The sequence below is a fragment of the Pempheris klunzingeri genome, chromosome 17 (assembly GCF_042242105.1).
Source record: "Pempheris klunzingeri isolate RE-2024b chromosome 17, fPemKlu1.hap1, whole genome shotgun sequence".
NCBI classification, from domain to species: Eukaryota; Metazoa; Chordata; class Actinopteri; order Acropomatiformes; family Pempheridae; genus Pempheris; species Pempheris klunzingeri.
In genome coordinates, this window is record NC_092028.1 from 6354784 (window position 1) to 6372630 (window position 17847).

Below are 17847 nucleotides of genomic sequence, written 5' to 3' on the forward strand. Positions count from 1 at the left end.
TTATTATACTAGACCCTTTGGCTTCAAGAAAATTGGGGCTTGTGTTGACAGGAAAATGTCATTACAAAATGCAGTGGGACTTTTTGAAAATAATAATAATAATATGGTGCATTATGTAATAACCTACCAAAATTAATGTCTTAATTCATGGAAATCATTATAACAACATTATTATGCATTCTAATAACATACTGACTCAAAATTCATTTTAAAAGATATGATTAGTTCAGTACAGCACAGTGACCACTGATGTAGTTTCTGGCCACTAATCTACTGAACTACCCTGTGTGACAGCGTGTTCATTCCTACAATGTTTTAACAATAAATAAATCAATCAGTGATTTAAATATCAATACATTATGTTGCAGGACTTTTACCATTTTACCATCTTGTCATTATATAGGTCTGGTATAAAATATTTTTCGGTGTATTCTAAAGCAAATGTGTGTAGGATTTTACACATTGCACATGACATTTGAATATTGGCAGTAAGATTGATGGTTTGGTTCCCGCCTCCACAAGTATCCTTGGCCAAGATACTGAACACCAACCACTATCCAGCAGCAGTCTGAAGGAGGGCTGCAGGGCTCTGACTCAAAGTGGCTTCCAGCTTACCACTCATGATGAACTATACATTGTACTAAGTAAACCATTTTAAAATAAAAATACTGTAGTGTCAGCTGCTTATGTTGTAACATAAGTAGGCAACATAAAGACAACACACCTTACATTTCAACCACATTAGTGCCACTGTAAATTTTGTTCACTAATTTTGTTCAGATTTGTCAGACTAATTGTCAGGATTGTTGTCAAAAGGGTTCGAGAGTAACAGTATCTGTTTTGCTGACCAACAATGACCACAACATGTTGGTGTTAGTGGAATATAAGAGAAGAGCCCAAGAGAAGAGATATCTAATTACTGAATCGGATATACAGGTTTTAATCAAACACTCTAGGCAAACTGGCAAGCACCTCTCTGTATTTTGTGCAAACTGTAAATAACCTGAAACTGTCAAACTTGTACTGATATAATGCAACAGTATGATGAAGAAAGTAGGGAATTAATCAGTAGACCTTCTATACGATGATAAAACTCCAAATTACATTGGGAGATCTGTTATGAAAGAAAACATGGAATACGACAAAGTCATTTTACTTTGTCATGTTGGTGGATTGAATTTAAATTCCAAAGAAGCAAAATTCACCTGCTGACGCTGAAGCTGAAACAACTTGCAGGTACTGCTCTCACACTAGCAGCAAACCCACTACATCTATAAAATGTGATCATTTGTGATAATATTTGCAGTTTATAGGATGTATTTTGTATATTTCAAATAACACATTTCTTAATTATTTTAATTGAGCACATTGTCACGGCAATATTTTGTGTTTTATTCTAATACATTTGGTGAGCAAGTAACAAGATAAAAAGATAACAAGATACTTTTTGATGCATATATGCTCCCATCTCTGAATGCATTGCAGTCTGCACTATTGGACAGTTCGGGATGCATGTGTACAAGGTTCCATTTAAACCCCCATGTTCCTCCCACGCCCGCTTCCCTCTGCAGTCCCAGTGGCTTCATGTACGCTGTTCGTGATACCACTGGCTGAGGGGACGTGAATGAGGGTCAGTGGAAATAAAACGCAGCACAGGCACGTGCGCCACATGCTAAGCGGAACCCATTATCCTACGTCGAATTCAGGGGAGACTTTGACTGACGGACCGGTTTTATGTTTTCACTTCCCTAAATATGCGGTTCTCTTCCGTTTTGGAAGATGAAGCGTAAACATGTGCTTCCTTATTTACAAAGTCGGGCATTTCTCGTCAGAACATAGTAATAACTTTACAAAAACCATTAACTGTCCTTAAATTTCGACTGTTATCGACCGTGCTGGATGAACATAGATCTATTCGTATAACAACGGTTAACACTGCAGAAACCGGCGTTATTTCCCCCTGAGCGCAGAGAACTATGGATGCGGACGGTCGGGACTTTTTGAACTCTCCCCCTGTGAAGACTGTCAGGTTTGGGGGAAGTGTTGCGGAAACGTTAGCTAAACATAAACAGGTGACTGCAAATATCTTAACCTGTTATCAGATTGCTTCAAACAAGCTGAGACTATTCAAGTGCTATGTGCTAATGATAGTAGCTAAAGCCATTTGTTGCTTATGCGTTATATTAACTAGATGAATACAAAGTGGGAGCTTGTGACTTGTGTTTGTGATTTGGTGTTTCTCTTGTTTGAAGGGAGACTCGGGTGACTATGAGCTGCTGAAGCACCAGCTTGCAGATCCTGACATTAAGGTACAGAAAAGCTTCAGTTTGTTTAAGGTGACCTGGGATCAGCCTTGTCACTCAGCTGTGTACCTCTTCTCTGACAGGATGCTCAGATCATCAATTGGCTGCAGGAATTTCGGTCTTGTGTGACCCAGCTGACCAAGGACCATGAACAGCTCATCTATACTATCTTGGTGGGTGTGAGAGACGACAGGTGAAAAACTTGAAGAGTGCTTGTTGGGACATTTCATATAAAGAACTGCAGGAGCACACAAACCACCATGGGGACCTGTAGAGAGGAGCTAGTCGATCTCTGATAGTTGATAGAAAATAAATGGGCAATTATTTAGGTTATCTTTTTTCGTGGGAAAATGCCATTTTCTGCCTTTTGTTTTTGTCAGCTACTCAACAATTTTACATTTAGCTGTTTTTCTTGGTATTTGTTGTACATCATAGCACATTTTGACTGTTTGACTGTTCCTTGGACAAAACAAGACATTTGAAGATATTATCTTGACGTGTGGGAAATTGCATTTGACAGTTTTCAGAAATCTTACATTTTATTGACAGTACATTACACAGTTTCTTAACGGAGAATTCAATTGTTCGTGTAGCTCATCCATCTAGAAAAATGAAGCCACAAGTGGCAAGATGCTGATGCAAACCATTTTCCACTCAAGAGAAAGGAGCAGCTCATTTGGCCAAACTTAAACTGCATAATTGCTAAATCCTAGGGCCTGTCTCTTTGTTTAGAGTTTTCAACAAATAAATCACTGTCATGATTCATCATCAGACATCCAGTGTCCCCCAAGAATATTGGACAAACTAGTAATCTGTTTGTGTCAGCATCCTGAAACTGTTGTGTGTTCTGTTTTTTCTTTTTTTTAAGAGGCTTCCGTGGGTGGGCCGGAGCCAGGCTGTGGTGGAGGAGTACATGTCCTTTCTCAGTAACCTGGTCTCAGCACAGACTGTCTATCTGTGTGCCTGCCTTAAGATGGTGGTCTCTCACTTCACTCCTAGTAGGTTCCCCTGACATGTGGTAAAGTGATCTAAAATTTCTTGAATAAAATGCGTATGAATTTAATTTCTCACAGTGGCACCAGACAAAGGGTGCACATTGGTCATATCATCTTTTTACTGTATCCCACCGCTCATGGAGAAATAACGTGTGTGTTTGTTTCCAGAAAGAGTGACCATCTGTGAAGGAGGAGTTGATATATCTGATTCAGACGATGAAGATGAGAGTAAGTTTCATCCCTCTTATTTCAAATGAAATTTGCTTACATTTGCTTTGCTTACACATTTTGCAAGTGTTTGTTTCAAACAGCAGAAAGCCACTCAGAGTGTGTTTCATACCTGACCAAGAGGTGTAATTGGTGTTTTCTGCTTACTGAATTTTTAGAGGCAGTAAGAAGCATAAATGTGGAGCAGGGCAGTTTTAGAGAGTAGCTTAGATCCTCATCCTCACCCTCCTTATCTGTGAAGTGAATTAACTCTTAACTACCGCTTTGATCTGTTAAGACCTCCCCAGAAACTTCGATCAGTGTCACCAGGCATTGCAGCTCATCACAAGATACGTTCCATCGTAAGTCACTCATTATTCTGCCAGCTCTACAAATGTTTTTCTTAAACATACCAGATATTACCACTGCATCTGTTCAAATATAGTACATGATATTAGAAGTCTATACCTGCTGTATGCATGCTGGTCTCTCCCAGCTGAAGGTGAAGACGAGGCCGCTTTGAAGACTTCTAACAATAATTCAGGGAATTTGGGGGACATTTACTAAATATTTAAACAGTTACATTTCTTCATTTAACAATAAATCCATTGAGTTTTTTCTCTGGTAAAAATAAAGAAAGCAGCATTGCTGAAAATTGCATTTTTGTGTATTTCGAGGTGTCCCAGTTCGGAAGCATAACATATGTAAGGAATTAATTGAAATATGTGCACCTGATTTATCATTGCTGACTGATCACTGGGACAGAGGAAACTGTGTCTGAAATGTAATATTGGCATTATGAAGCTCTCAGCACATCAGCACAACACAAGACAAAAGAGCAGCAGTCCATCATCCTGTTATTGTTTAACATGACTTCACCTCTGCTTCTCTTTCTTATTTTTCCTAACTTTTGATGTTTCACATCATCTACAGTCCAGTGTGATATGATCCAAGCAGCCAGTAATAGCTCCCTATGAAGTAATCTGTTATATTATACTTATTTGTATGTTTATTTATTATTTTGAAAGGTCATTTAGTCACTGGTCATTTTGATGATTGATGACATCAGATTGACATCAGGCTGTTAAATTAATTTACGATAATTCTTAAACCGTTTTTCCAAGTTCAGCAGCAGAAAGCATGAGTTTTGTGCTTCACGTACAATAGTCATCAGATCTTATATAGTACTTGATATGAATCAAATGAACTGTAGCTGGGCCCATTTATATCTTCTTTCAGCACGAGCCGCTTTCTGGTGCCCATTCTGCAGGAGAACTTCCCCTTTGTACAGAAATCCTCCAGAACACTGGTAAGAGAAAACTGATGCCTCACATAGAACAGTTATGATTGGTGTTCCACATCATACTTTAAGATGAAGTGGATATATTTTGTCAAAGGCCTTAAACAGCAGCTAGTGGTGAAAGTATATTATTGACTTCAGCGCCTACAAAACATGGTTATTCACATCAGGAAACAGACCAAACAATAATTACATTCAGCCATTATTAGACAGTGCAAATGGCATTTGGGTTGTTTGATGTGTATATGTTTTTTTATCCATCCATCATAAATTATTGTTTGTCGTGGATATTACCTTGTGCACTCCTTCTCGTGTCTGAACACATATGAGAGGAAAAAGTACTGAACAGTAAATTCTGATCTACATCATTAATACAGTAGTGATTTTTTGTTTGTTTGCTTTCTACAGGAGTGTTATGTCCACAACCTCTTAAGAGTGACCATGTACATATCGTCAATTCGACGAGACGTACTGGAGTTGATCGTTGGAAAGATGCTCAAACTGGATGTAAGTGATTTAATCCAAGTCATTTCTACATAAAACACAACATAAGTGATCCGAAGTGCTTCATAGGGTAGAAAGAAGGAAAAGGGCACAGTTTTATATTTAACTTTGAAAGTAACAGGGACCCTTTAGAAGGTCAATATGTTGTCTCTGAGGCTGAAAGGCAGGTTGCAGCAAAATATAGTAACGTTTGTCTGCAGTGAGGTCGTCACAGAGCTCTAGGTTCCTTGTATTTCTAACAGAAAGACATGCAAGAAGTATTTTCAGGATTAAGGATATTGTTGTTCATTATCCACACCATTTATCCCTAGAGGGTTGCACTGAGGCTGGAGCCAATCTCAGTTGATGTTGATCGTATTCACTGGCTACATTGATTTTGCATGCTACTTTATCATTAGAAAAGCCTGCAATGACTTCCAGTTACACTGGTATGCGGTACATGATGTCTTCCACTGAAAAATAGTGCAGATTGTGTGTCTCCTCCGGTCTATTACAGTGTGTGTGGTTTATTTCAGGTGACTGCATCCCGCTCAGACATTGAGGAGGCAGAAGAGAACGCAGTGCAGAACCAGCAGGCGGAGGAGCAGACTGAGGAGGGCCTCTTTGACATGGTAGCAAACTGCTTTAAGACTTGAGCCTTTTCACAGCATCAAATGATATTGAGGTTTATCACAAATAAAGTCAACACTTAAACACTCTTAAATCTAATTAGCATTGCACACTGGATGCAGAGAAAACACTTGATAAAGTAGTCTTGATCGTCCTTAGCAATGTGGCTTTAGAGAGTCGTTCATTCACTGGGTGGCCATTGTCACAACTCACAGGATTACATCACAAATATTTACACTTCATAGGGGCTCTACTGTGCTATTTTCTATCCCTCTTTGCTTCTGCCTTGACAGCCTGTGTGTGTGTGTGTGTGTGTATGTGTGCTTATCTCCAACAGGATGAGGACATGTCAGCAGATCACCGCTCCAGGATGGCTGTAATGGCCCATCCAGTGGCCGAGAGATTGGACACTCTCATGGCTGTTCTGATGGCTTACATCAAGGACGTCTGCCATGTCAATGGTAGCTGAGAAGCACAGTTTTTATTCTTTTATTTCCACTTTTATCATAATGGGATTGACCAATAATCGGAAAGCTTTAGGGAGAGGGAATGAATTTCACACAACACATTTTTGAATCTAAGAAAATGTGAAATATACTTTGTGTACTAGCTTTTAGATCCTTCTATAGTGAATGTTTTTGCCTGTGTGTTTCATCTTTTTTCCATTGTCTTTCCTTTGTTTTATCTTTCTCAGGCTCTCTTCATGTGGAAAGGACCAAGGAGCTGTACAGAGATTTGTTGAGTGTGTTTGACAAGCTCATTCTGCCAACACATGCTTCCTGTCATGTCCAATACACACTATTTTACCTCTGCAGCTTTAGACTGGTCAGTACTTGCCACACTGTGTGTGAATGTGTGTGTGTAATGATAGGAAACAGCAGTATGTAGCATTTAGCCATCAGTCTGCTGGTGAGACATATGATCAGATGGACTGAGATCTAGTGACTTAAAGAGCCAGAAAATATTGGAATTGGTGAATATTGAACTAACATTTATCAGGTGGACACAAACACAACTCTAAATGAAAGATGTTACTCTATCTGGAGCAAATCTCAGCTGACCAGGCAATCACAGGGCTGACACATAGAGACAAACAACCATTTACGCTCACACTCATACCTACGGGCCATTTAGAGTCACCAGTTAACCTAATCTGTGTGTCTTTGCACACATGGATTATTGTGCAAAGGACATGGATTTCTCCTGGGGGAGGAAGCTGGAGTACCTGGAGAGAACCCACACAAGCGCAAGGAGGAGATGCAAACAAAGAAAAGGGTTCAAACTGCAAACCAGCCGACTGACAGATTCGAACCGGGAACTTTGCTCTCATTTGAATCAAAAGCCAAAACAGAGAAATGTATATGTAATGATTTTTGGTTTCCTGGCAGTGCATATGCCAGAATGCTGCTAGTGTGCTGTCTAGTTTTACAGTCATATGCTTAAAGCAGTAACAGTCATCATTCTATCAGTCGCTGACATTTGAAGTATACAAATCGATCTAGAGCCTCACTATGCAGAATGTGTCACAGTCCAAATACTCACAGACTGCCTGTAAACCACCTAAACTACAAACCAGGATCAAGTGTAAACTACCGAAATCTAAATGAACTCTGTACACTGAGGATTTTTTTCTTTAAGATAAGGTGTTTTTCATCTAGTTATTTCATCTACTTTGATGAAAATGCTCCTTGTGAGATGAGGCCTGTCTGGAATCCTGTATGATTTACGTTTTCTTTGTCCCAGGCCTTGGCTGAGGCATTCCTGGATCACTTGTGGAAGATCCTGCAGAGTCCCTCACAGCCTGCAGTCCTCCGTCAGGCTGCCGCTGGGTACTTAGGGAGCTTCTTGGCCCGAGCTAAGTTCATCCCTCTGCTGTGAGTTCATTGTGCTGAAAAAAACAATTTAAAGCCCGAGTTAGAAGTTCATTCTTCTGTGACCATGTTTATCCTGCTGTTATTCTAATTCAGTGTCCCCTCTGTCTTCCCCACTCCTGCAGCACTGTGCGGGCCTGTCTGGACCTGCTGCTTTCCTGGATCCATTCCTATATTGACAGCCAGGATAGCAGTGGCAGACAGACCTGCTGTGACATCAGCCTGCATGAGCCATTCTACACCGCCTGCCAGGCTGTCTTCTACACACTCATCTTCAGACACAGAGCCATTCTGGAGGGCAACATGAAGAAAGGTACATACCTCTGAACTGTACCAACATCAGCACTCAAACATGATAAGGGAGCCATTTTACCAACCTGACACGGTCACACATGAATGCCTGTGTTTCATACGGTTTGGTCTTCAAGGTATATTTATTGTCATGTTATTGTAGCTGCTTCATGCTACATACAGTGGACATGTGTACGCAGCTCAGAGGTGATTTGATCGGTGGTTTGTTTCCCAGCTCCTATAGTTTGCACGTCAAAGTGTCCTTGGGCAAGACACTGAACCCTAACTCGCTCCTGAAACATGGCAGGTGTGTGAATGTGTGTGAAAGAATAGTCTCCTCCTACTCAGATTCCTTCTGTATGAACAATGTGTGAATGGGTGAATGTGAATATAGGATAAAAAGCGCTTTGAGGTGCTATAGAAGTACAATACTATTTACATACATAAAAATGTTTACATTTGGAATAGAATACAAATTAAATTAAATGAAATAATGTGTACAGTTTTTTATATATACTTGTGTGTGTGTGTGTTTGCCAGGTCTGGAGTACCTGCAGAGTCTGAACCTGGAGCGGGTGGTGATGTGTCAACTCAACCCCCTCAAAGTTTGTCTTCCTTCAGTCACCAGCATGTTTGCTGCCATTACCAGGTACACACCCAGTGTCTGCTTTGTTACTGGTTCCAGGCATTATTATTCACCCATCCATTGTCTATACCGCTTATCCTTAAGCGGTTCATCTTGTACTGGTCACCAGTCAATCACAGGGCCGACACATAGAGACACACAACCATTCATGCACACGCTCTTAAGGGCAATTTAGAGTCACCAATTAACCCAAGCTGCATGTCTTTTATACATGTCCTTTTGGAAGATTATTACGCATTGTGTTGTTATAAGTTGTAACATGATGACACATTAGATTTTTCAAGAGATCAATGTGTGAGCAGCGTTTTACTGTTTTAGGTGCTCGGGGCTTTCCTTATATTGTGTTTGAAATAATGCCATTTTTGCTCCTGAAGTACAGATCAGTTTCCTCCTGATGGCAGAATGGCAACCTCTCATCAGTGTGTGAATGTAGTGATAACGAGTGGTTGAAAAGACTAGAAAGGCTCTATAAACGTGCTAAAGGCTAAAAGGCATTTAGCCTTTAGAAAGGAAATCTTACAAGCCAAATAGGTTTGGAACTTGTTAAATCTTAAACAATGTGTTATATTTAATAAATGTATCATGTATTTTTTAAGTTAAAGTGTACACAATTTCTCTCTTAATTGTAGTGGAGAAGTATAAAGTAGTGTAACACATACGATGAAATATTATAAATTAAATTAATTGTGTATATTACTTATAAACGTAAATATATATACACACAATTAAATCATCAATTAAAGAACAGGGCTGGTTAAGGTACGGCTATGGAGCTGGAGGAAAACCAATGACACAAACACAAATTCTTTTTTATCAACTGTATTGAAACAAAAAAACACTTGATGTAAATCAAGGAAAACAGCAAAAATAATAAATTGAATGAAAAATGTACAAAATAACACAAAACCTTGCAAGGAATTAAATTACACAATTCAATAAATTCCAACAGTTTAAATATACAGAAAACAAAATTCACACAGGGAAACAAATGCAATGTCCCTTAAAGTCTTTCTTTTAATCTCAATGAGAGGAAAAAAATGAAGAAGGGGGAAAAAGAAGTTTGTCGGCACAGCAGCAGCCTAAATACCACCAGGGTTGAAACCCGCACCCAAGCAGGCTTGAGGCCTGCACCGAACTGGGCTTGAGGCCTGCACCGAACTGGGCTTGAGGCCTGCACCGAACTGGGCTTGAGGCCTGCACCGAACCAGGCTTGAGGCCTGCACCCAACCAGGGAGGTTCTTTCGGTGGTTCCTTTCTAGCTTGCCATCATGTTGATCTGTTCCACCAAAAAAAACCTGACCATCCATCCAGCAGTTTGAAAGGAGAAGCCATCTTATCCTGAGCAGCACAGCACATCACACATCCTGAGCGGCAAGCTGCTCACACTTCGGTTGGAATTTGTATGTGGATCCAAGTTCCCAAGTTCCAGTGTCAAGGTGCAATTGTTTGCTGAGAATTTTTCTTGATAGTGTGTTCTTCCAGGGCTTTCATAACTGAGTGCATGCATGCTTGAATTCAGCTGCTGCACAGGTGTAGGGCGGGTCCAAGGGGCGCCTCCATTGGCCCATGAATTCAGACTGACAGCCCAACTATCCAACCAACACAAACTAGGCCTTCTGATTTATGGCCAACAAAAATCTTCACAAAGTGGCCCATTTTATCTGGGTTACAGTAGCATTAAATGGAAATACTTAAGTAAGGCAACAGGACCTCAACAAAACTCTGCTTGAAAAAAATTTACTTTGCACCAGTGCCACCACTGGGTTACTTAAACCCAATATAGTAACCCAGTATAAAAACATGCATGCCTCAGTTCTTTTAGTTTTTCCAAAATCCAGATGTAATGTTATTTTAGAATGATCAGGCCACATAACACTTGCAAGCCATAACCATTGAAATCCCACACAGACAGGCAGTCATGCAAACAAGGCGGGCATGTCAAACACTCTAAAGTGTTTAACTAATTACAGACATCAGTTCACCCAGTGGCTGATAAAGTGCAGTGTTACATCATATGACAGTATGAAGGAGTTTATTTAATCATTGAGTAAGACATTGTGTGAAATAAGCCACAGCTCTGTACCATCATCATGCCCCCTTAATCAATAAAATCCTGTTTCCCTCCCCGGTCATCCCAAGCAGCTGATGTGTGTTTTTGTTACAGGAAGTATCAGGTGGTGTTCTGCTACAATGTCATAGAGAGGAACAACCGCCACGTGCTGCCAGTGGTCCGCAGCTCTGCAGGGGGAGACTATGTGACCACCAACACCAACCCTCTGGACAGCTTCTTCCCCTTTGACCCCTACCTGCTCAAGAGGTATACTGGTTGATTATTCTCTGCATTTAACATTTTGATTATTTGACATTATTTTGTCAGTAACTTGTGAAATGTCCATAAATGATAGCCTGTACTTTGGGATACATTCTCTGGTGCACAGGAGGTGTTGGACCCAATGTTTGGTGATTGTGTGCAATAAACTGAAGAACACATTAGCTAGAATACCTGAACAAACGACACAAACATAATCTGAAATGTCTGTGTGTCTGTTTGTAAAGGTCTGGTCAGCTGATTGAGCCGTTGTACCAGGTCTGGGAGGAACTAGCAGACACAGAGCTGCTTCCCACCAAAACAGGCCAGCAGGTGAGATGACAGAAGGGTGAACAATGTTCAAGGAATACTCCAGCAATTTACTACTGCTCTACCATGAAGATGGGGGTCAAAAGACTTAGGGCAGCAACTAACCATTAAGTAATATTGTTGATTATTTTCTTTATTAATCACTTTTCACCACAAAATGTCAGAAAATAATCAATCTCATCTCAGTTTCACAGAGCCCAAGGTGACGTATTCAAATGACTTGTTTTGGCTGTCCAGCAGTCCAAACTAAGATATTTACTCGATTAGCAATTAAGCAACAAAGCATAGTCACATTCACTCAGGGGAGAAGCTGTCAATTTTTGGAAAGATTTCTTTAATGATTTATCCATAATCAAAATAGCAATTCATTTTAAATATCAATTATCAGCTAATTGTTGCAGCTCTAAAAAGCATCGTCAATATCAAAGCACGTTTAGTCTGTAGTATATAGCAGGTCAACATCTAAAAATAATGGACCCTTCAATGTCCATAGTACAACTGGATAGTGACTTTTGCTGGATTCACCGTCCCTCTGATTGTCCCATTTCCTGAGTTTGGAAGTCCAAATTTGGTGTGTATACTAGTGCTGTTTGCTGAATATGTTACTTGAAATAACGCTTTACCTGACTTGTTATTTGGGTTAATGCTGATCACTAGATTTTCTAACTGATGTAAGTCTCCCTGTGTGGACAGCAACTAACCGTTACAAACTAACAGCATATTGCAAATTATTGCAAATGTGAGCAAACAATGGATATGAATACTATTCTAGTTTCCAAACTCAAGATGACGTAATCCTTATGTAGTCATCATCAATGTTATTTTTCTACCCCCCCCCAGAGCACATTATACAACTGGTTTCACAGAATGAATAGTACTTTCTGTGACTTTATAAAATTTGGTGTAAAACTGATGGTGAAATGATCTTTTAAGTCCCCTTTCTCTGTTGTCAGATTAATTAACACACATTCACCGCTACTTCATTAGGTACACCTTGCTAGTACTGGGTTGGACCCCCTTTTGCCTTCAGAACTGCCTTAATTCTTTGTTGTCATAGATTCAACAAGGTGCTGGAAATATTCCTCAGAGATTTTGGTCCATATTGACATGATAGCAACACTCAGTTGCTGCAGATTTGTCATTTGCACGTCCATGATGCGAATCTCCCGTTCCACCACATCCCAAAGCTGCTCTATTGGATTGAGATCTGGTGACTGTGGATCTCAAGGCGCAGTCGAGGTGAGGAGAGCATCCGGTTTGGGGACCTCAGAATTGCATCTCTGCTTTTTGCAGAGTATGTGGTTCTGTAGGCTTCCTCAGACTGTGACCTTCAGCATGCACTGGGGCAGTTTGCAGCTGAGTGTTAAGCGGTTGGGATGAGGGTCAGCACCTCTAAGTCTGAGGCCATGGTTCTCTGCCGGAAAAAGGTGGATTGCCCCCTCTTGCTTGGGAGTGAGTTGCTACCCCAAGTGGGGGAGTTTAAGTATATCGGGGTCTTGTTCACGAGAGATGGTAAAAATGGAACAGACAGATTGGTGCGGCGTCAGGAGTAATGCGGGCGCTGTACCGGACCGTTCATAGGTCACCCTATGGTCATGAGCTCTGGGTAATGACCGAAAGAACGAGATTGTGGATACAAGCAGCTGAAATGAGTTTCCTCCGTAGGGTGTCTGGGCTCAGCCTTAGCTCAGAGCTCAGACATCTGGGAGGGGCTCGGAGTAGAGCCGCTGCTCCTTCACCGTGAAAGGAGCCAGTTGAGGTGGTTCAGGCATCTGGTCAGGATTCTTCCTGGGTGCCTCCCCTTAGAGGTTTTTCCGGGCATGTCCCTCCGGGAGGAGACCCCGGGGCAGACCCAGAACCCGCTGGAGGGATTACATCTCTTGGCTGGCCTGGAATGCCTCAGGATCCCCCAGGGGGAGCTGGAAAGCGTTGCTCGGGAGAAGGGCGTCTGGAGTGCCCTGCTTGACCTGTTGCCACTGCGACCCGGCCTCGGATAAGTGGAAGATAATGGATGGATGGAAGAAACCAGTTTAAGATTATTTGAGCTTTGTGACATGGCGCGTTATCCTGCTGGAAGTAGCCATCAGAAGATGGGTGCACTGTGGTCATAAAGGGATGGACATGGTCAGCAATAATACTCAGATAGGCTGTGGCATTTAAACGATGCTCAATTGGTCCTAAGGGGCCAAGAAAATATCCCCCACACCATTGCACCACCATCATCAGCTTGAACCATTGATACAAGGCAGGATGGATCCATGCTTTCATGTTGTTTACGCCAAATTCTGACCCTACCACCCGAATGTCGCAGCAGAAATCAAGACTCATCTATGGTGGCCGGGAGGTGCAAAACTATTTTACAATACAAGAAACACTTTTACAAAGCTGGAGACAAATTTACGTTTTAGAAAACATTTTTACAAATCAGAAAACAAAATTACATTGCCATAACACATTTACAAGTCCTGAGACAAATTTACATTTGAGAAAACAAATTTACAAGACGTGAAACACTTTTACAAACGCAGAGACAAATTTACAAGTGACGAAACACTTTTACAAGCAGCCGAAACAAATTTACAAGTAACCTTTTCAACCGGAAAGGGAATGTACCGCGTTAATCGGCTCATATGTTCGCCACAAAACAGGCAAAAGACCGATTGACTGCCGTCCATCGTGGGTCGCCATGAACTCCTTATCACTTCCGGTTCGACTCGACAGTTGGTACATTCCCTTTCCGGTTGAAAAAGTTACTTGTAAATTTGTTTCGGCCGCTTGTAAAAGTGTTTCACGTTTTGTAAATTTGTTTTCTCAAATGTAAATTTGTCTCAGGCTCACAAATGTGTTATGGCAATGTAATTTTGTTTTCTGATTTGTAAAAATGTTTTCTAAAATGTAAATTTGTCTCCAGCTTTATAAAAGTGTTTCTCGTATTGTAAAATTGTTTTGCACCTCCCGGCCACCGTACTCATCAGACCAGGCAACGTTTTTCCAATCATCTATTGTCCAATTTTGGTGAGCCATTGTGAATTGTAGCATCAGTTTCCTGTTCTTAGCTGACAGGAGTGGCTCACTGGGTATTATTTTTTGGACCATTCTCTGTAAACCCTAGAGTGTCGTGTGGGAAAATCCCAGTAGATCAGCAGTTTCTGAAATACTCAGACCAGCCCGTCTGGCAACAACAACCATGTAAATCACCTTTCTTACCATTCTGATGCTCGGTTTGAACTTCAGCTGGTCGTGTTGACCATGTCTACATCCCGAAATGCATTGATTTGCTGCATTGCGATTGGCTGATTAGATAGCAGTTGAACAGGTGTACCTAATGAAGTGGCCGGTGAATGTATGTGATCATGTAGGAAAAACACAGAACTAAATGACTGATATGTTGAAATATTTATTGTGAAAGTAGAGCACCAAATTAGATATAAAATACATGAAAATATATGAGAATATGAAAATTCATCATCCACTCTCACTGTATTTTGTTGTGTACTCCTGGATTTTTATCTCCAGGGTCATTTTCAGAGTTGACACATTGTCACTAAAACTTGAGGTTGAGGTGCTTCATTCTGTGTCTATCAGGGCTCAAAGGAGGATGAAGATGACTTCCTGTGTGGGGATGCACCCCAAACTGAAGGCATTGTGGGAATGACTCCCAGCTCCTTCGACTCAAACCTCTGCAGCCCGAGCAGCATGGGTTCACCCCCTGTGACCTTCCAGAGACTGCTTTAGTCTCTCTTTATGGTCTGTCCTTCTCTGATGGAACTACCCAGGACTTGGCAGAAACAAGCTTCTGAGGAGCAGACATTCCAGTGGAAACAGTCGTGGTCTGGCCTCTTCTTCCTTCAGAGCAGAGAGAGCTGCTGCACATGGACAGGAATCAGTAATGTGACACCTCCCCTGAAAATTCATTTTGCATTTAATTTACAAGGATTCAACCGAACCGAAACGCATTTGCAAAGGTGTGACTAACTTCTATTATAGGACTACATGCCACTAATACCACTTAAATCCATTTCAGTGCAAGCAAAAACAGTGGAGAAACTCAAATGAAAGCAACAGTATCAGTGGGGGAGTTCTAATGATGAAAGACGAGTAAATATCAAAGTTTTTTTTTAGTTTTAACATTACATGGACTGTTGTTGAGGAGGCGCTGGTTTTGTCTCTTTGTTCTGTATTGAAGAAAGAGGAAGTTGGTATGTTGTGTGGGCAGTAAAATAATCGTGAGACAAATGTATTCGTTTATTTATGAAACTCATCATATGAAAGCCTGATCCAGACTTCACAACTTTTTTGAGATCCGAGACAAAAACCCTTGAGCCCTCATTGAATGTAGTCTTTGCTCATTATGATGAGTCCTCTAATTTAAACAGTTCCTCACTGTCAGCTGTCCCAGATGCTACAACATGTTTGAGTCTCTTGCAGCCAAACACAGAATGCGCTTGGTTGAAGCACTGTGATATTAAAAAGACAAATATATCCGATAAAAAAGCTGTGACACTGTTTCCAAAAAAAGTTTTGGAAACACGTAAAGGTGTGGACTCAGAAGTGACCAATTTGACTCATCAAATTGTTACCTTGCAGCAAGCTAAAGCATTTTGTAACGCTTTTGTTGTGTTTCCACAATTTTTTTTTTTTGCTGAGTTGCTCCCTATTAAATCCCTACCTTGGGAAGAAACACAATTGATGTAAGACATCAATGAGAGTAAGACTGCTGAAGTCTTGGCTGAACCTTTTTCACAGAATAAGGGCTGGATTTTGTATGTAAAAAAGTTTTATTGTTGGCAGTATAAAGCATCAGTTTACGGTTAGGCTATATATTTTAATTATTTATTTATCTATACTTGTGTGGTGTATCTCCTCTTTGTCTAATGTGATTGAGATTACTGTAGATTAAATTGAATTCCTGCTTCTTTTCTACACCACATCCCTTCTAGTGGTTTGAGTAAACACCTGTGCTTCTTCTGTACTTGTTCTTCTGCTCTACAAACACCACCAGTGTCTGTGACCAGAATGAATCACATCTGCACCTGAAACTCTCACACTGGAACTCTGTGCTTTCTTTAAATACTGCAGTCATTCACTAAATGTGTGGTCTGTCTTGCCCGAGGACACTTTGATATGCAGATTGGAGTGGATTAAACCACCTGATCTTGATTCATGGATGACCCACTCCACCTGAGCAGCAGGTCCCCTGTATATCTTGTCTGAGATCAGTCAAGTTACTTGAGATAATTTCCAAATTGTGGAAAATTCCGCTTTAGTAGGAAACTAGAATAAACACGATATCAAATTGAGTCATCAGTAATTCCTTTAATATAAAACAGTAACAGAACGATATGAGGCCACACCAAAGATGCAATCTGGTTAAAGTACAGGACACATCAGTAATTTAAAAGTATTTGCAACTGTCCATATAAATAAAATTCATATTCAATATGCAGTCTATAACGGATGCCTGCCTAGACTGTGACTACCAAACACATGTTAATACAGCAGGAGCTACAGCAACATTACAGCCACTCCTGGATGCAGGAGACACAACTACACGAACCATGCAGTGATATGAAGCCGCAGGTGACAAACACTGCTCATGTCCAACATCTCTGAATACCTAATCCTTTGCCTTTAATTAATGAATAAGGACACGAGGAGAGTAAGATGGAAAAAGGGACACTTGCTTTTTTTCTACTTTTTGCTCAAGAGTTCTTAACCTCTGTCGCAGAGCAAACAAGCGACTGTGTGTGGAGGCAGATGGCAGTGAGTTGTATGACAGGAAGACTCTTTGAACAGCCCAGATTGTCCTTCCCAAGCAAACAAGTCCTCGTTTACGTGCAATCCATGAAGTGAATCTATGAGTGTGTGTCTGTGTGGGGTTACAAAAGAGGTCAGGGAGGAGTATTAACAAGGTTACAGCAGCATGTGTGTGTCCTTTCAACACCACTTGCTGTCTGAGTAACATAAAAGAGAAATCCAGCAGACTATTTATTTGGCAGAGCACTTCTCATAGAGACTTCTGTACATATATTATCGTCAAATGATGAGATTCCCTCGGGTCATTACTCAGAGTCCAATACATCCCACTGCTGAACCCTCCATAAACTTTGTTGAATATTTCAAAGGAAGACACTAATTTGATGTGTGCGAGCAAGCTTTGGCATTAAAACATTGGCTGTGTTGTGTTCTGTCACTGTGGAACTGAGGATTTGAATTCATTGAAGTGATGTAAATTTTTTTGAGACGGTGTGTTGGATGGTGTCCTGTCTGTTCACTATGGTGTAGTCCATCGTGGGTTCAGCTGCTCATTCAGCCTCTCTAGCCTGCCCAGGTCCTCCCTGGCTCTTTGCTGCTCACATGTGCTGAGGGCTGACATCTGGGGCTGATGCTGACTCCAACACACTCACTGACGCTGCAAGTCAAACACAGTTGGACAGAAAAAGAATTTCAGTACATACAGTAACAGAACAGAACGGTTGTCCT

At 40.9% G+C, this 17847-nt stretch overlaps 2 protein-coding genes across 2 annotated transcripts in view; one reads left to right on the forward strand and one right to left on the reverse strand.

The window, feature by feature from the left end:
• Positions 1 to 1780: 1780 nt before the first annotated feature.
• Positions 1781 to 17708, forward strand: rrn3 (RRN3 homolog, RNA polymerase I transcription factor). The gene is made up of 17 exons (XM_070847640.1): positions 1781 to 2072; positions 2253 to 2309; positions 2387 to 2476; positions 3172 to 3301; positions 3467 to 3526; positions 3804 to 3867; positions 4745 to 4814; positions 5214 to 5312; positions 5825 to 5920; positions 6256 to 6379; positions 6613 to 6743; positions 7662 to 7792; positions 7915 to 8102; positions 8621 to 8729; positions 10891 to 11043; positions 11283 to 11367; positions 14950 to 17708. The coding sequence occupies exons 1-17, from the start codon at positions 1977 to 1979 to the stop codon at positions 15097 to 15099; spliced, it is 1833 nt and encodes a 610-aa protein (XP_070703741.1). The 5' UTR covers positions 1781 to 1976; the 3' UTR covers positions 15100 to 17708.
• The window catches only part of LOC139216503 (syntaxin-binding protein 4), a 52113-nt gene continuing 51919 nt past the window's right edge, over positions 17654 to 17847 (reverse strand). Inside the window, exon 21 of the mRNA XM_070847641.1 lies at positions 17654 to 17776. Within this exon, the coding sequence (XP_070703742.1) occupies positions 17718 to 17776 (59 nt within the window). The 3' untranslated portion in view covers positions 17654 to 17717. The remainder of the gene's footprint in view (positions 17777 to 17847) is intronic.